This window comes from Phocoena sinus, chromosome 7, assembly GCF_008692025.1.
Source record: "Phocoena sinus isolate mPhoSin1 chromosome 7, mPhoSin1.pri, whole genome shotgun sequence".
NCBI lineage: Eukaryota > Metazoa > Chordata > Mammalia > Artiodactyla > Phocoenidae > Phocoena > Phocoena sinus.
The window spans coordinates 65,839,972-65,863,695 of NC_045769.1; the positions used below are offsets into that span (position 1 = coordinate 65,839,972).

General features: G+C 36.6%; 1 protein-coding gene across 3 annotated transcripts in view; it reads right to left on the minus strand.

Annotated features, from left to right (window-relative positions):
• XIRP2 (xin actin binding repeat containing 2) overlaps positions 1–23,724 on the minus strand; it is a 340,525-nt gene that overhangs the window by 32,784 nt on the left and 284,017 nt on the right. For all 3 annotated transcript variants that reach the window (XM_032637472.1, XM_032637471.1, XM_032637470.1), the window contains 2 exons: positions 12,865–13,025; positions 8,143–8,280 (listed from right to left, as the gene is read on the minus strand). In XM_032637472.1, coding sequence (XP_032493363.1) covers positions 8,143–8,280; positions 12,865–13,025 — 299 coding nt within the window. The remainder of the gene's footprint in view (positions 1–8,142; positions 8,281–12,864; positions 13,026–23,724) is intronic.

Sequence of the window (23,724 nt, forward strand, 5' to 3'; positions counted from 1 at the left end):
TTTTCAGCACAGTAAAGGAACCCAGGCAGAATGCACACATTGGATGGACTACACTGTTTCATCAAGAAGATAGAGTTTCCACACAAGACCCAGGCAAATGCTTTGCGGGTGTCTTCACAGTGTGGGGTTGGAATGTGTTTCCCTTTATGATGATGCACTGGAATGGCCTGCAGTGCTGTCCCAGGGGAGGGAGGTGTGAATCCCTCTGTGCACTAGCATCTACCAACAGATTCTGCAAAAGAAGCTGAAATTGGAAGTTGCAAAGGAACCATGACTGAGACTTTATGGTCACACCTCAGTAGACAGCAATTACCATCAACTTCACTTGGGGACAGCCGAAGTTGAGAGTTATAGTGTGTGGCTCTAAAGTAATGTGATTAATGCCAGTAGATCACATAAGATAGTCTTATAGTGCTTTATGGGCACACCTTGTATCCCAGGGGGAGTCCACATATTAGTTTAGCTGTGTTAAGGAGCCAAATGTCTATGACCATGTTACTATATGATTTAATAAGGTTTATCACTTTATAATCGTCTTATGTCTTTCAGAAATTATTTTTATAGAAATATCAAAGGTAGAAACTCAAGAGACATTAGGTATCCAGATTGTATAATCCTATGAAATTAAAGTTTTTTAATGAAAGATGGCAATATTAATGAGTTAAATCTCAGTTTTAATTAATTATTGGCATATCAGTGTAGCTTAAGCTAATAAATTCATTATTTTTAGCTTATTTTTATTCTAATTGGTTTATTTTAAATGCTTTCATATGTATTTCTTTAGTTCACTTATATCACTCTATTATCTAGTTTTTAAAAAATATTTGAATATATCTTTGTATATATGCAAAAAAAATCCTCACTATTTTAATACAGTCTGCCATTAACATGGGAGTTAACTGGGCTTGGAGGTACCAGTAAATCGGTCGTTTGGCTGATTGGCATTTATTATATTCACCATGATTTTTTTAAGCCCTTGATTTCTCTACTCTCAGCAGCCCCTGTTCTATTCTTTGCAGTAGGCATCTCAAGAGAAATCTCAATAGAAATAGAAGGGCCTTGGTATCAGAGTGAAGGATGAGGTGGGCAGTGGAGAAGCCTCAGATGAGAAACTAAGAGGGGAGCGGTCATCTCTGGGATAACAAATCCTGGCTCAAGCTTGAACTGCCATGCTCATTGCTGCACATCAGAATCCCCTGGAGGGCTATAAAATTCCCTGATCCCTGACCACATGCCAGGACAATTAAACCAGAATTACCTGGGCTGCCCGAGGAGTTCCAGTGCATGACCAGAGTTGAGGACCTCCTTACTGACAGCCTAGGAGACTTAGATGACAAGAGCTCCCACTGAGATTTCATGTCAATTCTGAATCCTTATCCAGTCAGAGAAAAGGTAGGAGGAGACATGTCAGGAGCTCTGAAGAGGTCTTGCTTCAGGTCCAGAGTGATGTAGAAACCAGCAGACAGAGGACTTATTGAAACCCACTCCTACTACATTCCTGTACCCCAACCCAGGGAGGCCTGGGGTAGAAGCACGTAATAGGCACTCCATAAGTACTGAAAGCCCCATTTCTAGACAAACCAGGCACATACAGGCTTTTTGGAAGCAGGAGAAGAATTAGTGGTTTGTTGGGGCTGGTAGAAAAAGGCTTTCATCCTGAGAAATACACATTTTCACAGAGTTTAGTTTGTGGTTTTGCTTTTGTTTTCCTCATAGTTGGGAAAAGCAGTACTAAATGCAGTTAATTGGCTTCGCACCTTGAGCAAGGACATTTTTTTACCAAATATAATTCTTTTCCATTCACCTTCTGTAGGAAAAAATGTGGGATTCCACCAAGACCTACAGAGCTATAGGAAGGTGGACACGGGTAGGAAGAGAGGAGACAGATGGAGACTGGGTAGCAGGAGGTCACCAGTTGCAAAGCATGTACAGGGATGTTAATTTTAAACTAATCTTTAATTACCTAATGAGCTTCTAGGAAACGATTCTGTCTCCCCAGGCTAAAAAGCTGAAAAAACAGTTACGGTGTGAGGCACAGAACAATGCCATCCTTCTTTGTCATCTTACCTATACATAGAATGTTTATGAATGGCATTCCACTTTGAGAATAATTACCACTGGATTATGCTTTAGTGGCAACACTACTAATGATAATAGCTGGTGTTTACTGAACATTTAATATCTGCTAGGCATTCTAGTAAGAATTTTACATGAACTGTCTCATTTTATTCTTAACACACCTGTTACTTCATCCTCATTTCACAGAATAGGTTACGTGGTTAACTCAGGGAATTCTAACCTGGGCTGTATGACTCTGGAGCCAATAGGCCTAACCATGAGTGTAAACTGCCTCATTTTGAGTGGGGTTACTTTAGTTATAATAGTCATTTTAAAACCGTGCGCACAATTAAAAAACTTTTCAAGACACACTTTTGGTCACAACCTTGTGTGCTGATAGAGATCTAGGTTAGATTGGGGTTGTTAATAGCAATCTAGGCCCTTGAAAAATCGTGCATGTGGCAGAAAGCTAAAGGTAGGTTTAAAACATTTACGTGAGAAATGCTTTGCGATGTGGACATTTAGCTGATAAAAATATGTTTAGTTTGCTGGAAAATAATTACGGGTCACCTTTAAAGAGTCTAAAACACACAGATGTCAGATTATATCTGTCACAACCTGTCAAAAATATTTTCTATCAGCCTAAAATTGTCCAGAGGTTGTTCCAAATCTACATAATCCTACGGAGTGCTAATGTTTACATGAGGATTTTTGCAACAGCAGATGCATGTGGAAAGATACATACTGTCTTGCAGCTCCCTACTGGTCCCCATCGGACTTGGCGGCAGGGAGTGAAGGTCAGGAATACTTTAGACTCTTGACATAGATTCAGTGCAGCCATTTTCACATGAAAGCAATTACCTAAGCACTGTATCGCACTGATTACCTACCAGACTTTTGGAGCCCCATCTGCTCTTCCCTACTTAAGCCACTTAAAACGAAAACAAAACAAAACAAACAAAAAAAACAACTCCAGAAAAGAAGATGCTTGTAGGACTTCACAATTAATATGCAAGGAGCTACTCAGTACTGTGTAAATAAAAGAGAAAGAAAACGAAGAGGAAATAAGCATGAGAGAATGAAAATCAAACCCTGAATGTGAGACTATGGCACAAAGAAGGAACGTCTTAAGACTGCTAATGGGTCCAAGGTTTGTTTTTTGGAGGAATGGAAATGTTCTAATATTAGATTGTGGTGACACTGTACAACTTTGTGAATATATTAAACAGACATTGACTTGTACACTTAAAATGGGTGAGTCCTATGGTATGCAAATTATCTCAATAAAGCTGTTAAAAAAGAAGAAAGAGAGGAAGAAAATCTTTACAAAAAACAACAACCCAGAAACCATGGAAAGGGTGAGTGTAAATCAACTCTGAAAAGAGACAATGGCCATTTCATACCAACAACATCTGCTCCAGAATACTTCAAGACACACTTTTAAGGATGAGGGGATGGGTTATTTTTTTTTTTTTCCCCCAAATGGAGCCTGCTGTACTGAGTGGATTAAAAATATCTCTCTTAAATGGTCCTTTCCATTCTAGCATTAAGAACCTACTGGTTTTCACTGGCATAGAATTCTGAGAAATCAATCCTAAGACAAAGTCAGAAACAATGCTAATGTGATATTTCTAACCTAAATATCAACAGGACACATGCCGAATGGCTCATAATCCCTTAAGGAGGGTTGGATTTCATTCATATCTACAGGAATCAGTAATGGCTGTTTTGAAAAACAGAATCTAAATGGGTGATATTAAAAATGGGTAGTACTAACTACCAGAGCCACCTAATAAAGTTTTCTCCAACACATTCTTCTAAGAAGCTGAACCCTCACCCCAAACATCCTTCACCCAGGGGCCCTGACTGTTGAGAGTAGCTCCTTTTTCTAATTTACATAAGGATACTCCACAGGCTAGCAGTGATGCTGGTAACTGTTAAACAGGCAGAACCATAAAGCATAAGTCTAGAACACATAAATAGGACATCATTCCAAGTTTAAAATGTCTGGCATAAACGAATGTTCCTATATCTTGTACCTCCTTTTCCCCCCCCTATTTCAGAACCTCTTTTTCAATAGGTATGAAATAATCACTAAAAAAACAGAGGGACCTTTAACCTCAGAGATAGCTTAATTTTGAAAACTTGTTTAGTCCCATTGCTGATCTCCCAGACAAACTGTTTCCAAATAGCTAATTACCCTGAAATAGCTCACTTCAATACATTAGGAAGGAAAGAGGCAGACTGGACTGAATTATTACACCTTATGAAATTATTACTAATTGTGATATTAAATATTGTCAGAAATCCAAAACAAATGTTCTTTCTTTTAACTCTAATTAAACTTGATTTCCAAGTTAATATTAATTTTTATATGTCAGCAAAATAAATATTTTTCTGACCAGTGGCAGACTTAGCAGAGAGCTAAATCTCAAGTACTTTCAATAAAGACTGAAAACACCCTCAGAGCCGACAATAACTTGGGTAAGACAGAATTAACTGTCTGTCTACCAGTAAATGTTTTGTTCTCAATCCCTGTTGATAAAAGAAGTGATTTTTAGAATGCATTCAGATAGCTTTAAAAGTTTAAGTGAATATCTAAGACATGATTTTTCTATGTTTTCCTCTCTATAACCAAATCTGATATGTATCTCAAATTTCCATTAAGGATTATAAGTTAGTCATTTGATTTTCTAAGATACAGATGACTTTTTTCTTTCATTTTCCTACAGACTTCTGCATACAGTTCAATAAATGGTATTTACTAGTTTATCCTTCCATATATTCCCATTATATTTTATTTATATTGCATTGCACTGTGACTTAGATTTAGTTATTCCTCATGGAATTATGGGGTATTATTAGTGTATCTAAATGTAGATAATGAAACTGAAGTTCAGAGAGGTCCCTACAGGCCCAGAGTCATGCAGATATTCAGATTTTTAGCACATGTTTCTTTATTACTCTCACACACTTTAGTATGTCATGGTCACAGAGAAGGAACTACAGCTTATAATAATAAACTATATTTGCAAGGAGCTTATAGTGGAGATTTTATATATATATATATATATATATATATATATATATATATATATATATATATTTGCTGGTTTGGTTGTTTTTGTTTTTACCCAGCATTCATTTATTCTTTGTTCATAAGGGTATGCTGAGATCTTCCACGTAGCTAAACAGGTACAGAGGCCTCAGCCAATCAGCATCCTCTAGCTATTTAGTTCTAGGGGGAGCATATGTATTCCACTTAGAACCAATTAGATCCTGTAAGGTTTCTTTCCCTGGGGCTTCTGGGAAAAGGATTCTCACTCTTTCTCTGCATCGTTTTTACTCCTTTCTGGGGAAAAGCTGGGAGAGAATGGGGCCAGCTCAGAGGAAGTGAGGCTGAGAGGTAAAAAAGAAGAAATATGATCAAGGAGATACTCAGTTTTTTACACAAACACTTGTGAAGTGCTTATAAAGGGCCAGGCACAGTCTTAAGCACTTTACAAAAACAGCTTAATTAATCCTCTTAACAAACCTATGAGGTGGGTACTATTATAATCTTGACTTTATAATTGAGGAAATTGAGACACAGAGAAGTTAAGAAACTTGCCTAATGTCATTCAGCTAATAAATGAAGGAGGGCTTCCCTGGTGGCACAGTGGTTAAGAATCTGCCTACCAATGCAGGGGACATGGGTTCGAGCCCTGGTCTGGGAAGATCCCTCATGCTGGGGAGCAGCTAAGCCCATGCGCCACAACTGCTGAGCCTGTGCTCTAGAGCCCGCGAGCCACAACTACTGAACTCTTGTGCTACAACTACTGAAGCCCGCGTGCCTAGAGCCCGTGCTCCGCAACAAGAGAATGAGAAGCCCGCACACTGCAACGAAGAGTAGCCCCTGCTTGCTGCAACTAGAGAAAGCCCGCCGCAGCAACGAAGACCCAATGCAACCAAAAATAAATACATAAAATAAATAAAATAAATAAATGAAGGAGCAGGGATTTGGACCCAGGTGATCATGCTCCATCCCAGTGCTCTTAGCTACTATGCTAGAGACATACTGTGAGTCCTTAATTACATCAATGGTAAGGTAATATATGCTTCACAATGGGTTCTCAAAGAAAAGAAGGAAAGAGGGAAGGAAGAAAGAAGGGAAGGAAAGGGAAGGGACGTCCCTGATTTTTTGCATTTGACAATTCCCTTGGTATAAATATTCTCAACATGGCTGATTTCAAGCTATTAACACAATATTATCTGGTTTGCAAAATTCCTGAAAATTTAATAATCAAAGAGTTGGTACAAGCCAGTTGCTCTAGTACACCCCTGGAACTTATATCAAGCCTTCCTTCCACAAGACTGCACTTTTATGAATCTGTAATGTTCCTTTTGGTTTAAGACTCTTGTGGTTGAGTTTTTGGTCTTGTGCAATATAAAGCATCCTAACTGATACCAAGTTTCACAGATGATGAAATGCTTTCATGGAAACTGCTCTTTGTCATCTTTGACTGCCACAATCACCTCATGAGATAGACAAAACACTCATCAGTTTCTCCATCATAACTCAACAGAAACTGAGACTTTGAGGGGCTTATGAATTTGGACTATGTAGTACTGGCTACATAATTTGCCACACCCAGTGCAAAATGAAAATGTACGGTCCATTATTCAAAAATCTTAAGAATTTCAAGATGACAGCAGAGCATGAAACTAAGTGCAAGGCCCCTCTAAGTATGGAGCCCTGTTTAACTGCCCACAATGAAGATGGCCCTGGGTCTATGGGACTCAGCTGATAAATGTCAGAGGTGGTGTGTGAACTCAGATCTACAAGTCCCATAGCCCTTACACTCTATCACACCGCTTCCCTGCAAAATAAAGGATATGGAAATACTTTACCTATCTTCTACGTAGGATTTATTTAAATTATTAATGATGACTATATAGCACGTGGTTGATCAGTTTCAAGTAAACACATATACTTGATTCACTTAGACTCCTATGTTGCAAGAGCTGTACATTAGGTCACAAGTATATCCAATCTTAATTTATTTACATTACATTTCCTTTAGGCAAAATTAAAAGAAATCTTACTGTAAACTTATTGTGAGCAATTTACATTGCACATTTTTTTTCTTGTTTACTTTTCAAACAAAGCCAGAAAAAGAAAACAAATAATATTCCACATACCAGACTTTTAATCAATCTATCTGATATACTGCCCCTGACGCAACCTTAAAAAACCCAACTGCCTTAATAGCCACAACTTAGGCAACTCTAACTACCCTAGGGAGTTTTCTGAAAAAACAAGCAAACAAACAAACAAAACCAAAACACAAAAACAACCCCCACGTTTATCTCTGACTACAATATTTCAGAAATACCCCAGTTACTTTCTTCCTCCTGGAAAACCTGGGCCTAAGTCCAGCTGTTTTCAGTGCAATTACTATTTTCCAAAGTGCCAGGCTCACGCCAATGAGTTTTATTACTTAGATTTTCACATTCAAAAATCATCACCCATGACAATATTCGGTAATATATGACAATGGAGTAATGAAATGGGAAAGAATCTTTTATATAAGATAGCATTTAGAAGTTGTATTATGCAGTTTTATATAACATCTGGTTTCCACTACTCAATTTTTGGTCATTTTTAAAGAAAGCAGAAAACTCAATAAGCAGCTGAATAATGCTTCAAATTTAATCTATGCAAACAAATAACAGATAGTTGATCATGAATTATAACCTAAAGGCAGAGGCTCAATGTAAATATTGTGCTCAACATTTCTATTTACCTGTTGACTAACCTAGGCTATTTAATTTTCATTTTTGTTTGAGACATTAGAAGCCAAGAGAAAAAATATTCCAGTATGATTCCCTAGAAACATGGCAAAATGCTCCAAGTAAATAAATCAACACAGTGATATGAATTAACCGTGATTTTTCTAAAACATTTTAAAATTACAATTCTTGTTAATGAGTAATGAAAATAAATATACCACCAAAGAGGGCAGGGATGTGTGTTTTATATTAGCACTGAAATGAAAGCATTTCAACCAGACATGATTTATCCTTTACCAATAGTAGTACTACCTGCTCAGATCTGTCCTGGTGCTGGTATTGGTACTGAGTAAAGGTATTACTGGAAGAAGCAATTTTGTCCTTCTCAAATTGTTTCTTCACTCTGGCTAAACCGCCAGGCACTGTGCACATTTCTGATTCTTCCTGCACCTAAGACAAGAAAAAGGAAAGAAAAAGGAAATTTCAGCTTGACATCTTCTCAGGATGGGATTCTCAAGCTATTTTTTTAAAAAAAGGTTGATAATTATTGAGTGGTATATTAAAAAGATATTAACATACACAATTATTTCAGGAGGATCTTATTACAGAAAACCTTAATAAAAATAATTTCTCCATGTTGTTTTTTCCTGTATCAGTCTTTTGATATAAAGTCAGAAGGATCTTTAAAATATTGAATTAATTTTCCTTATCTCAGATAGATTTTTATGTCTGGAGATTAGGTCTGTTAGAATGGATTTCTCTCATAATACACAGACTAGCAGAAATTAGAATAATTGATTCAGTTTTAATCCACAATAAAGTTGTCATTAAAATCCCAAATGTCTATATAGGTAACACATTATTAAGGATATTAAAAAACATTTGACTTATTCCAAAATGTACTGAAATCATTAAGGATGAACAAAATAGCTTTGAAGCTATTTTGGGGAGCATACTTTTATTAATATACATTAATATTAGTAAAAATAACAACTACTTAATACGTAGTGCTGAGTGATTTTCTATGTATTTACATATATTTTGTCACTTGATACTTCTCCATGTTCTGTGAGATACGGTCATTTATGGTGGGGATGTCTAAGTTTAGAAGGATTCAGGTCTATCATTGGCATTTTACAGATGAGAAAGCCTATTCCAGTAGGTGTCATTTAGAACAACCTGAATAACTGAGGAGTCTTGTCAGATATTATGCCCCTGTGGGAAGTGCAGTAATTCGAAGGCTTTGGTTTTGAGGATTCAGCACATTCCCCAGCCTAGTGGGCACTCAAGCCCGGATGGGATGACAACTGTCAAGCAAACAGGCCCCAGGCCAGCCCACTTTCCTCTAAGATACATCCGGGTCCACCTGAAACCGGGAGGAGGCTCAGTGACACTTCTTGCACAGGAGATCTCCTGAGGTCTGGCCTAGTCCTGACATAACCCTGGAAGCCTTGAGACCTGAGAGTAACTGAATGCCTGTGAGCTGAGGTTCCCATACCTTGGACTGTGGACTCTTGGGATCCTGAAATCTTTACCCAAATATGTAGTTCCTCAAACAAATACTAAAAATACAGCTACTAAATTGGGGTTTTCCATACTCCAAAATACTGGAGGTGAAATTAATATTCAGGATTATCTGAATTACTAGCAAATACTCAAGTGATTGCTTTATCAAGTTCATAACCTTTCCCTAGTTACAGGGACTGCCAAATATTTAAGAATATGCACATTGACTCTATGGAAAGAAGGGATACATTCTATCAAATTCTGCAACAAACTTCACATGTAAATCCTGGTCAATTACTGTCACTTGATGCATGTCAAAGTCATTAGAAATTATGGCATCTCTTTTGAAATTTAAGATAAAGAAAGGGAAGGGTGAATTAAGGCTACAATATTTCTTTCACCCCCTCTGCCATTTAATTTACATAAAGGGCCTTCTTCAATTGATCATATGCAGATAATATATAAATATTAAATTACAGAAATTAAGGCAAATTTTGTTAAGAAGAAACTTACTTTTTCCAACTATAAACAGTGTCCAAATGATGTGCAAATTAATCTGGTAAGCCTCATTAATTATGCTAACGAGTGGATACTTTACTAGTGTGTGCGTTTACACAAAAATATCAGTTCCTATACTGATCAGGTTGCCTCTTATCTACTAAATGAATTAAAAAACAGATATATCCATTCATTCACTTTAGCACTGTGCTTTGGAATCAGATCATGTTACACAGGCAAAAATGCATACAGTTGATTATTTTTACTAGTAGTACAACCATGACCCCAGCCTTCCTGATGCTTCTCTCCAGCCTAAGGGAGAAAGTCCTTTGAGCTATAGTTTATTTAGTAGTGGTGATGGGTCTTCTTGTTCAGCTCAGCTTGGAAAGTTTACATATGTAAGATGGCAGGACTTACTCAAGGAGAAGCCTATGGCCATGAGCTGGAGTGATGTTTCTTTGCTCAGACTGAGATCACTTTGCCTTGTTTACCACCATGTGCTAACATCCCAACTAATCTATGTAATTGTAAATGACCACATAACTTAGATTGCTTTGTGTCGAACCTTTTAAAAAATGTTTATCCTTATTCTATGTTTCTTATTCTTGGACACAGAAACAAGATTTGGAATTTAATGGATATGCCGATAATTATTCTATTAACGAGTTAATTTAAATACTTAATACAGAACCTACCTAATGTTATTTTAATAATAAGTTAACTTAAATACATAACACTGAAACCTAGGTAAGTATATTCCATACAGAATCCTTTACAAAGAACTGTTCTTGGTTTGTAGGGCATAATAGAAATAACAATCTGGGGAGTCGGACAGACAGTAATTCTAATTCCAGCTGTGACACTTAAAACCTAGGGCTAGAGTTCCTGAACCTCAGTTTTCTTTCCTATAAACTGGGAGTAGCAATATATTTCTCACAGATTTCCTGCAAGTGTTAAAAAAGATAAGGGAAATAAAACTGCACAGTACGGAACCTGTTATTTTGTTGCCTAACAAATGTTACTTCTCCTTTCTCCTCTAGGGGGCTTCTGAGGACCGATGCCTTTTCACAGGCAGGCCTTTTCGTTTAGGTTCAACAAAATGCCATCTGCCTGAGTCTAGGACAAAGAGAAACTGATCTAGGACAAAGAGTAACTACTTCAATGTGACTGAAATATAATGGATTCAGTTTGGGGCCAAATCAGTGACTTCCAAATTTTGCACATAAAATATTTGGTTTACTTGTATAGACAGAAATTTGGTTATAAGCAATTTCCATGATTTTTTGATTGAACAAACATTTGATGCAACTGACCATATAAGGCAGTTATTTTGCTTTACTTTAGATATTTATCAGGATTTCTCTGAGACAATATGTGTGATCATTTTTCTCAAAATATTTATTAGCTTAGGACCAAACCAAACAGTAGGGCACTTTTTTTGGACCAAAGATGCTTTCTTATATAAGAGGAGGCAGTTGAATATAGTTGAAAGAGTACTAGAGTCAAGAGACTGGAATCTAGTCTGGCTTTGTCCCTGTCTAACTGCATGATCTACCATAAATCACTGCCCCTCAATTTGTTTTGTCTGTAAATGCGCAGGAAAGAGAAGGATTATTAAATTCCTTATATGTAGAATTTCTTCAGAATAGCATTAAAATTTAAAATTTTTATATTAAATAGTGAGATAATTTAGTTTCCTTATGTGCCCAATTTAAATATTCTCCTTTTAGTACACAATAAATACGAACCATGCCTTATACAAATTTGTTTTATGGTATATTCTCCTAGTGTTTAGCAAGATAAAAGTCTTCCTAGATAAAAGATTGCTTACTAAACAACCAGTCTTTAACTAGGTATTTTCAAAGTCAGCTTGTTTCACCAAGAATCATGTTTCCAATTTAGAATACTAATTTGTAGTAAAGTTCCTTAATGATCCAGCAGGGGATGCTCTGTAAGAAGACTGGCAGGAGGCGCTGGAGGGATACTATTTGTTTTGGAAGTGATGAAGTTAACTTATGTCATTTCTGTACATTCATTCAAAATCTATGGTGCGCCTGAAAAGTATTTCAATAACTATGTAAAAACTCAAATGTCATCTAGAATTGCAACATTGTTAATGAGTTTGGCACAGTCATTCTTTTCTCTGAATGATTTGTAAAGAAAAATGTTCAGAGTAGCTATTTTAGAATACCAGGCTTCTTGGCTATTCTCTCTCTCTCTTTCTCTTTTGGTTAAATGAACAACTTTGCTAATTTGGAGATTATAATTATAAAAGAATATCCTTATATTCCATTAAGCTATAAAGCTGCTACTGATAAAATGACTTATCAAATCCTGTGGATTGAAGGCCACAGAATATGGAACCCAACAAATTCTTTTGAATATGACTTTATTATGCATTCGCTCTAAAAACTGGTGGTCTTACTGAATCCTGCTGTTTCCTGTAATCATAACTGGTTTAGCAGACTCTCTACATTGCTAATCTCCCTCATTTCTATGTTGATTAAGCTACTTCTAATGGATTTAGGGCATACAGAGAAAGGAGAACAGCAAAAGAAATTATACTGCCAGTGAATTTAAATGAACTATACATGAGACCAAGGAGGGCAGCATGCAGACCCACATTATTAAGATCTGAAATTAATTCCCAACCTTCCCAAGGAGAATAGCTATAGGTTAAATGATAATTATGGCAGTAGTAACACATTTATACAGTGCCTTATGGCTTACACATAAATTATCTCTTTTACTCTTCACGGAGACCCTCTGCCGTAGATGTTTTTTTCCCCATTTTTCAGTTAAGGAAACTGAAGTTCAGAGAAGGGTCAAGATAGTAGCTCAAGTTCACACAACTAATAAGTGGCAGAGCTGAAGCTTAATTTCAGATACTCTGGATTTGATACACACTATTTCTGTGTTTTTTCTACTTTATCCCATTGTCCAGTAGTATTCTTATATTGCAATGTAAAGGAGGCATGTGAAAGGCAGACAAGCAGCCTGCCTAATGCAGAAGCACTAGAAGCAGCTTACGTTGGTGGAGAAGCTGCGGCAGTCACCCTTGGAAACAGCTGCCTGGTACCTCGCCATCCGCTCCTTCAAGGACACCACCTCCTGGAGGTCTGACACACCCTCTCTCTGCGCAGCACCGTCTTCTGCAAATCCACGCGCTGGCTTACTAGGGCCAGCAGTCACTGAAAACAAATGTAGCATCGCTTCAGGTTTTGAAAAGAAAATGGCATCATCTTAGGAACAGTGAAGGCACTTAAAACATCTGGTCTCGGAAAACAGACTGTAACATTCCATGGTATTTTCCAAGTTTCATGGTCACCCTCTTTTTTTTCAAGCTTTCAAGCAAATCTACAAAATGCCTACACAGAAGCATATGCTTATGCAAACAGCAAATGAAAATATTGTCCCCACTCCTACTCCTGCAATTATTCTGATGAACGATAGGTATTTATTAAGAGATACATAATGTTAATGAACACTTCCTGAAGCATTGTGTTGGAGTTATGCTAAATGCTATAAAAGCATCATCTCATTTACTTCTCTAACATCCTCATGAGGTAGGTTCTATTATTTTCTAAAATTTTTAGGTAAAGAAAATGGAGAGTCAGAGTAGTTAAAAAACTTTCCCGTGATCACACAATTAGTAAGTGTCAGATTTGTTGGTTTGACTAAATCTTTGGCAAGTCTAAAAATTGCTCTTTGCTTCTCTCCCTACCCTTCAACCCTCAAGGAGATAAATCTAAAATATGTGAATGCTATGAGAATTATAGACTGTGGATTTTTTTTCCTTTTATTCCATAGAGGCATGTGTAACATAAGAAAGAAATAGTAGTCCCATTAAAAAAAAGCTTTGTCAGTTGTTCCAGAGCATCTTATATTTTCCCATGTAAGCCATCTACCTGACAAAAATACAGGGTATTAGGAATTACATACTTGCAAACAGAGCAAAAGACTGATTGCATGATCACAGAATAACAGTCGTTAGAAACAGAAATGTCTTAGAGCTGATACAGTCTCACCTAGTCTAACCAACTCCTTTTAGGCATAAGGAAACATGTCTAAATATTTCCTTATGTGAAAGAAACCTAAGGATTCTCCCTGGTTAATGTGATGGTTATTTAGATATAGGTGCCAGAGTTGGTTCCAAAACTAGTTTTTCTTATTTTATCCAGTGTTCCCTGCTGTTATGGCTCTGCTTGTTGGTTTACTATTCACTCTTAACGAATTGTAATTACAAAATCATTTCAAGGGCTCCTTCTGGAACCAACCAGCATATGGTGTGTCTGTGTATATCTGTGTATGTGTGAGTTCTGATATGTTTATCACTCATTCATACACCCCCTGCCTTTCACCTTAGGGCTGGTAGTCTTTTGTACTCACAGGGTTAGCGGTCTTTGGTATACTTTGTTATTTGAATCGGTTTGATTTAATTACAATGAACCAAGTCCCAGACAACCCCAGGTAACAGACCACCACCAAGCTGTTCCTTCCCTGACCTGTTCTCCTTACCTTCTTACCCAGTCCCCACACTGAACCATCTTATTACATTGTTTGTTCTTTCTATTAGCTTCTCCAAGATTTCTGTACACAACAGCAGTTGAGAACAACTACTGCGACCCAGGAAAAATTAAAAATCATTTGTTTTTTGACTCCCTGAGTATTTGCTTTTTCTTAAGGACTTCTTATTCAGTTAAAAATTTCATTTATTTTAATAAAATTTGTAAATATATTTAAAAATTTTTAATATTTATTTTTTATATTTTATTTCACACAGTATTAAAGGAAAAAAAATATAAAGGAATAAGACATTGTATCATATGAATACTGTGATTGTAGAAACTGATATGTTCACAATAAATGTCAGTTAGTTTTTAAAATTCAGCTGTCTTCCAAAACCTCATATCTACACAAAGGTACACTCCTCCAGTTGATCCTGATAAAAAGAGATTCCCACCAACTACTGAAAGTCTTTCACATGCTGAAGAAAATATATCTTTATTTTCCTCTCTGGATTATCTATTTGCACAGATGAATTCCGTTTATGTTCAGCTGTACTCTTCTTACTTTGCTGTAAATTGTCACTATATAACTTTTATTGAACATGAACCACTGAAGTTTTTCCACATTAAGATATAAATTTCATTTTGCACATTATTAATTAAAGATGTTATTATTTTATTAATCTTAACAGAAAGTCAGCAGTTTATTTTTGCAAAAATTTACAGCGAGTATTTACTTTCGAAATATTTCCAAATGATTTTTATCATTTTCATCCTACTGGGAAATGCCTAAGATTAATGGTCAGGAAATCAGTTGCCTGAGTATTAAGAGATTTGGATTCCATTGCCTTGTAGCCTTTTATTCTGATCACAGAAAAAACATTACATTTTAATCTCTCTCTCTGTCTCTCTTTTTCTCACTCTCTCTCCTTCTCTCTTTCCCATCAGTAACTTTGCCTATGCAGGTAGGGTCGTGGAATAGAAAACCAACCTTCAGCTAACAAACTGTGTCCATGTTGGTTCTTAACCCCCTAAGTCAGTGTCTTTCAATTTCCTCATCTGAAAAACAAGGTGATGTTTCCTGACTAGTATACTATAAGGCAGTGCACCTATCTGTTCCTATCTTGATGCTGATGACACCTGATGTAAATTTGTAGGGTTGATAAGACAGTCCCTTACTTAGGGACTTAGGGATGTATGGGGAAGAAGATAGGAACATTGGCCGCCTGACCTCACAAAGTGCTATTTCAGAAGACTTGGATGCAACTGAGATTGGAAACAGTGTTTAATGTTTAGGGTAACTTTAAAGAGAAAGGTAACACAGAAGAACAGGTTGGGTGTAAGACAGAGTCAAGGATGCATTGCACAACATGGGGAATATAGCCAATATTTTGTAATAACTGTAAATGGAAAGTAACATTTAAAATTTATATAAAAAATTTTAAAAAGCAAATAATTGACTGAAAATAATGATGCTACTGTCATCAATAAATAAGTCTATAGAATAAAGTAAAAAGTACTTTGACCTCTTTATTTCACTAAGAGAACACTTGCTAATATCTGAGTTGTGAAGCTGATATTTGCTCTGTCTGATTTACAGTACAGGTGTAAGCAGAGGTGTGTCTGATTTCCTAACCGTGGTGAAATCAGAAGAAAGGAAAGTTATCAAAGGTGAGAAGAGAACTAAGGGTATTGAAGATTTCTTAGAAGAATTAAAATATACATTGAAGGCAGCTAATAGAGTAATATATGCTGCAGAAGAGAAAAACCAATAACATACTAACAACAATGTGAAAGAAGATGACAAAGATAGAGAACAGACAGCAAAATTCAAACTAGAAGATAACAGCATTTCCGTGGGAGGGAGGGAGAGTGGGCAGAACAAATGAAATACAATAGAAGAAATTTTTGCTGAAGATAAAATTTGGGCATAGATTTAAAGTATTTACCATAATATAGGAATAAAATTAATTTTAAAACACCAATATATCAGCAGATCCTAGTAAAACATTTCAGAATCAAGGAAAAAGAAAAGTTCTACAATTACCCAGATACATGAAGAGTTTCTGTGATGAAGAAACAAAATTCAGAAATCCTGAGGTATCTTCTTTATAACATTGAACACGAAAAGCAGTTAGAGAACTGATTACTTGTTACTGAAATTTTAGTTTTGAGGACTACTCTATGTGAATTCAAGTTGCTACTCATGTGAGAAGTCAACAAAAAGCCAAACACAGTCCATTTAACAAAAGTCAGCCAAAAAAGAAAACAAAGAGCCTTAACAAAGAAAACCAAATGTAATAGTGTAAAACCAAATGTAAATAAACACAGGTCAAACTTCACCCTAAAAGACAAAGACAAATAAATCCAACCATATGCCACCTGCAAGACACAAAATTTAAAAAGAAAATATTGGTCAAGAAATTGTGAGGCAAAAATAAATGAAGAGAAGTTATCATGACTATATTCCTTTCATGCAAAGTAGCATTAAAGACAAAATATGTTAAATGAAATAGAGAGCTATTCTGTAGATAGAAGATGCTGCCCCACTATGAAGTTGTAACAACGATGTGACTCTACATGCTGACTAGCATAGTACGGAAACATATAAAGAGCATCTGTAACAAGAAGAAGAGTTTTATGGGACTGTAATCACTGTGGATGACTTTAACTTTCTTCCATCTTTGCCATATGAAACTTCAAAAATAAATTATTTGAATTATATAATTAATAAGGTTTATTTTAATATACTTATTCATTATTATTAAATAAATATTGATTATCTACAATAAGCATAAGACACATTCACTATGCTCCAGAGATTTCAGTCTAGTTGGCAAGAGAAACAGGCAATTATAGCCCAAGGAGTTTATGGTTTTGCACCAGGTGAGTTGGGAGCCTACGGGGGAGAACCTAATCCACCTGGGTGTGTCAGTGAACTAGGTGTCTGGAAGGCATCCTGAGAAGTGGAACATTTGCACTGAAACACGAAGGAATTGGCCATGTGACTATGTGGAAGAGGGAACAATGCAGAAGTGGGAGGAAACAGCAGAATTACCAACAAGTCATTTTGGGAAAAGTAGGTAATGATTTTGAGGAAAACATTCAGAGTTCCTCACCACACTGCATATTACACATGGAGTATTAGATAAGGACTTAAATGCTTTTTAAAATGATGAACAATTCTTAGAGAGATATAAGTAATTCATAAAATGATTTTAGCTGGACTTTCAAAGCATGAAAATTCAAAGTGAAAAAATCTTTCAAAAAATTTATATGGCAAAAGGAAAATGGAAAAGGGACAATTATAATAAATAGGTTGAAGTGTTAATTTTCTGTAAAGAATATTGGTTGGAAAAAAAACTAACGTTATTGAAAAGACAGATAAAGGACTTAAAAGAATGATTCACAAGTAAAAAAATAATAGCAAATATGTATAAAGTGCATTCTATGTGTCAGACTAGTTAGTCTTTTTAATGGTCTCAACCACCCTATGAGGTAGAGACTATATTTGTTTTTAATCTCCATTTTACAGATAAGGAAACAGAGACATAGAAAAGATTGTAAAACTTGCTCAAGATCATGTGGCTGGTGAGTTTCAGAGCTGGAAGGGGAGCTAGACAGTCTGGCTCCAGGTTCTGTGACTTAAGTACAATTCTATGCTACATCTCAAGAAGTGTAAGAGTCCAGAAACCAAAAGACAAACCCAAACAATCACTTGCTCAAGGAAACAGATGAAGGAAAATTCAAACAACAAAAAGATGCCTTTTTTGTTGTTAACTGACTCATTGCCTGTGCAATAAAATGTATACAATAAACATATAGTCCTGGATAACTAATCCGATGTATAAGTATGACTCAAAAGAAACTGTAAGGTTCAATAGTAATTTGAACTCTCGAGCAGAAAAATGAGAATTTAATGATTTTTTTCTTGGAAATTTTCTAAAATCAATTCGGGAAGCCTTTATTTAGTCCAAACTGAAAGCCAGGCAGAGAATGAGCTGGGGTGTCACATGGAAGCCCACAAAGCTGAGGCAAATATAGATGCCAGCTTCAAGGAGGCAAGCGTACTTTTGGTGACATATCAATAGCCTTGCTATTATAATCTGGATGCATTATAAAGAAGTCAACTGCTTTGAACTCAGAAAATTGATTGAGAACTAAATTGGGAGAATGACGAGCTAAATTCTATCAAATCTAAATATATGATCTATACCCCAGCTCGGATTTGTGTACAGCATATCATACCGATGGACATACCATAGACTCAGAGCCATTAGCATGAATAAATTTTCTATAATTTATAATATTTGCATATCCCTCAGCTAATAATAAAATTCATGTCTTTTAAACATTCAGAATGCTGCTGCCAAGTCAAATTTGTAATCAATTTGAGTTTTATATATTTTACCCTCATTTGAATATTATGAAGCCAAGAAACGGAGAATAAAATGAAAGAGCAAGTGTATAGCACAATCTTGCATTAATTTACAGTTTTTAAAAAACATGGAGAGGAAGGGCAAAGAGTAAAGTGTATGCCATGATGGCACGAAAGCTATACTGTGCCGTCCCTCCAGCATACGAACCCAGTGAATCAGATTCCATCTTTTAAACTAACTTCCCTATGGTCCCACTCCCCCAAAATGCATTGTGTTGTGTGTACTACTGTCACCTTCCCCAAAATCCATCCATTCATCTGATTAGCATGATTTATACATTAACAAAAACAGATCATCTCTCAGGGTAATAAAAAGGATTAGTTCTTGCCTCCTTACTACATCTTCCATAACCACTATTCTCCTAATTCTGGAAGAGATCATATACATCCAGTTGCCTGACAGAGGAAAACGACAAGATTTAGCAATGTGGTAAACAAAATATTGGTCCTCCAAAGATGTGCACACCCTTATTCCCAGAATTTGTGAATACGCTACATTACATGGCAAAAGGGACTTTGCAGATGTGATTAAGTTAAGGATTCTGAGATGGGGAGAGTATCCTGGATTGTCCAGGTGGGTTCAATGTAGTCACAAGGGTTCTTATAAGTGAAAGAGGGGCAGGAGAGTCAGAATCAGAAAGGAGAGGTAATGACAGAAGGAGAGAGAGAGGGAAGAAGAAGAAGAAAAAGAAGAAGGAGAAGGAGAAGCGGGGGAGGGAGAAGAAGAGGGAGAGGAAGAAAAAGAAAGAGAGAGAGAGAGAGAGATGCATTGCAGAATCTAAACTACTGGCTTTGAAAGTGGAGGAAAGGTCCCATGAGTCTAGGAATGTAGGTGGATTCTAAAAGCTGGAAAAGGCAAGGAAGGAAACAGGCAACCTCCCTCATAGAGCTTTTAGGAGGAGTGGGGTCCCAGCCAACACCTTGATTTTGACCCAGCAAAACTCATTTTTGATTTTGGATCTCCAGAACTGTAATATAATGGATTTGTGCTATTATAAGCCCAATTGTTTGTGCTTACAATTGTTTGCAGTAATTTGTTACAACAGCAACAGGAAACTAATACAAACATCCACTGTACATACACATACACCTGACCAAGTCACAAATCACTACACAGTAAATTCTTCTTAAGGCATATTTCAGTTCTAGCTCCCCCTAATCTCACAGATTCATATACACAAACTACCCTGTGATGGAAACATCTTTGAATTTCTTTACACCCCAAAGAATAAATGTCCACCTACTTATAGATAAGACTCAGCACAAATGTCCATTTAGATAGTAATCTCTTTGAGTAACAGAACTGCCATTTCTAACTGTAGTAAGTTTTTCTTATATAGACTTGTCTTCTGTTTTCTGCAGCCCCTATCATCTCACAAGAAGTGCTTCTGTTACGAGAGCAGTTATAAATGTACAGAAGTTAGACAGAAATTAAATAATCATTAGTAGGTTAATATTGCTAGTTTGGGCATATTTGAAAATTCAATCATATTGCTATTAAATTAATTAATTGCTTAGTTTAGTTAAGGAATTGTCCAGTTAAAAAATCAATAATTGAATAAAATGACTTAAATTCCTTTGAAAGAGTCAAATAAATTAAAACTATTAAATGCTTATAGATGATGCATATTTTTACAATATAAGTCTCTTGTTAGACACTTCCCTAGCACAATCAGACTTATGTTGCATTATAACAATGATAACCATCTGTTAATGAGTATCAATTATGCATTAATCATTTTACATGTATTCTTACACATCTACATTTTACATCTAATTCTTATAACAACTATATCTGATGGGTGGTATTATTTCCAGTTTACTGAGGTGAAAGTAACATTTAAAAAGGTAAAAATCATGTAGTAAGTGGCTCAGCTTGGAAGTAAGTTCAGGTATTTCTTTTTTTTTTTTTTTTTTTTTGCGGTACGCGGGCCTCTCATTGTTGTGGCCTCTCCCGTTGCGAAGCACAGGCTCCAGACGCCATGGCCCATGAGCCCAGCTGCTCCGCAGCATGTGGGATCCTCCCGGACAGGGGCACGAACCCGCGTCCCCTGCATCGGTAGGCGGACTCTCAACCACTGCGCCACCAGGGAAGCCCCAAGTTCAGGTATTTCTGAGTACAAGACTATTTAACTCTACACAGTCTCTTATGTAAGTATTTTTCATTAAAATATAACATTAAAAAGTAAATTTTAAATTAAGGGTATGAATTCTCCTTTCTGTTTCCTAAATATCTACGCACAAATCCTTTATTTCAGTGTATATAGGGATAAATCAAAGGGAAACCAATAAGTTGAATTTCTATGTCTCTAAGTGAATCCTTTTTTGTCCTTATAAGCTTGAGTTTAGAATTAAAAATCAAAGCAAATTTTTCAGTTATATTTCTTTGGTCACTATAGAGATCAAACTTGAGATGGGGTTAGGTATTGATCCAAGCCAGTAGGGAGAGAGACAAACTTTACTATAAGGGAAGGAAAATGTGAAGCAAGGTCCACTGCTCTCATTTCTATTGATTTGTTTGCCTCAAGGCATGGGAGGTGGTGGCATGCTTCCATCAAAGTTTCCTCTTGTTTAAATCTGCTTCCCAGGTATACAATAAGAGTATCTGATAAATTCTCCTCTTAAGGCTTTAGGCATACATTCAGTAAACATCTACTACTCATCTGCTGTTGACCAAGCACAGTGCTCAGGGCAGGGCACAAATTACTCACCATTGTATTTAGTCCTGCTCTACCTGAAAGGAGAGGAAAAGAAAAACACCAGAGAGATCTCCTCAAGAAATACAGTATTCTAAGTGTTAATCTGGCCTTATCTCTAAAAACAGAAATACAACAGGTTGCACCATTTCGACATGCTGATTTAGGAATAAAAAATTTCCCAGATGGCTGGCCCTGCTAAGGAAGTTACCTTTTCTGAAGACATACCAAATGGAGTCCTCCTTAGGTGGGGAATCCTGAGGAACTTGGTAGCACACACTCCACAACCCCATCCCCAAAATCACATTTATTTATACTGAGATGAAACTGAATTAAAATAGATCAAGACCAATCAGATTTGATGGGGTTGAAAAGTCCCTCACATGTATCCTCACAGTGGCTCAATTTCTCTTCAGATTTTTCCCCACTTAATCTAGGCAGTGAGTAGCTCCCTCTGCTGTGCTTTCCCAACATTTAAAAATTACACTTCTGTCTGTATTACTTGTTACTTTTTAGTGTATCATTGAATCTCTCTGTCTTCCCTTCTTCTCTCACGTTCCACCCACATGCATGCTCCTCCAGCACAGGGTTAAGTTCATTTAGGAAACCTGTTTTACGCTGGGTTCTGTCTTGGTTTCATCCCACAGCAGGCAGACCCACAGGGAGACTGACCATCTACTCTGGACCCAGAAAGCCCAATATTTATTCTATCTCTGACACTTACTTTTGACTTTAAGCAAATTTCTTAACCTCTCAAAGTCTCCTTCCTCTTAGCTATAACATGAGAATGATACCAGAATCTGATTGCCTGTGAGGACTGAAGGAGATCTTATTAAAGTAAGGGGTTTTACATAGTATCTTGCACATAGTAAATAATATACGCTCACTAACCTCCAGTCACCTTAGGTGTTATCATATATCCTAGATATTATTTTCCAGATAATCTGACATGATACAAGTCTGAGATAATAAAAGTTATGAAATTTTCCCAAATCTCAAAGCTGGTAAATAGAAAGGATAGGACTTGACTCTGGTCCATATGAATCTAAAGGCTATAATGATATTCCATTCCTCTTTATAAGCCACGTATCTGTCATGTTGCTTGAAACAAGGAGAACGCAATAGACTGAAAGAATAGATAATTACAGTAAGAGATTAGGGCAAGGAAGTTGGCACAGTCCTGCTCATATGGCCATAGGAATGGAGAAAATATATGTAAAAGAGAAGAATGTCAATGTATATGATATCAAAGTGTTAGTCTATCTGTGTTTTTGGCACTAGCCAATGAGCTACTAATTTTTCACCAGCAAAGAAGAGGGAAGTCCCCTGAAAATGTAAATTTCATGAAAATCACCCTAGTATGGCCCACTATAGGGACAGATCTGCTCTTTTTCTCCCTGTGATGGTTCCTCATGTTTTCCCCTGCTCTCTCTTTTTTGGGTAAAATCATGACACCATGACTCAAAGTTATTCACATTTTTCATTTTCCTATAGGGTCTCTGAACAGTGGGCTTGGCACAATGAACCCTGGCCTGGACCAGTCAGGCGGGGATGACTGGGCCGCTCCCTAAGTCTCTGCTGTCCTTGTCACCACCCACCAAAGGCAAAGAAGAGAAGGATCCTGGATCCCTCACTTATGATCCATTCCACGGTCGCTCTACTAAGTACCTCTGCATTGCTAGGCACCTCTGTACCCCTACTAAGAACCTTATTTAGGTGTTCGATAACTGCTAAAGGAAGAGGTGTTTTAATATTTGGTTAGTTTGAATATAGGTATTCTTTCTATTTAATCTGTGTATTCCTTCTGTTTAAATTGATTTCCATCCCTTTTTTCCTAAAGTCTCTGTTCTAGAAAATCTTCAAAGTTGGCATCATTCTACATTATTCACCTCTCCCTAAGTTGTTACCTCTTTGATATAAATTCTTTTTCTCACTCATTATTTCCTAATATACTCTTTTTTTATTCCTACTGATTACCAGCTTAGAATTTGTCTTTCCCTAAAAGAATCGACTTTTGCTTCTCATAGGCTTTTAAAAAATCCACACGAAGTTAGTTCATGTGTACTGAACTGTTTCGTTTAGTTCCAAGTATCCTGTTGTCACTCAACAGATCAAAAATAAGCAACAGTAATAAAATGCAGATGAACATTTAATAATTTGCAGCTTTGAAAAACATCTTCCCAGCATGCCTACCTTTAAACTGTTTGAGCGTGGGCAGGGTAGGAAAGTTACTTAGTTACTATTACCT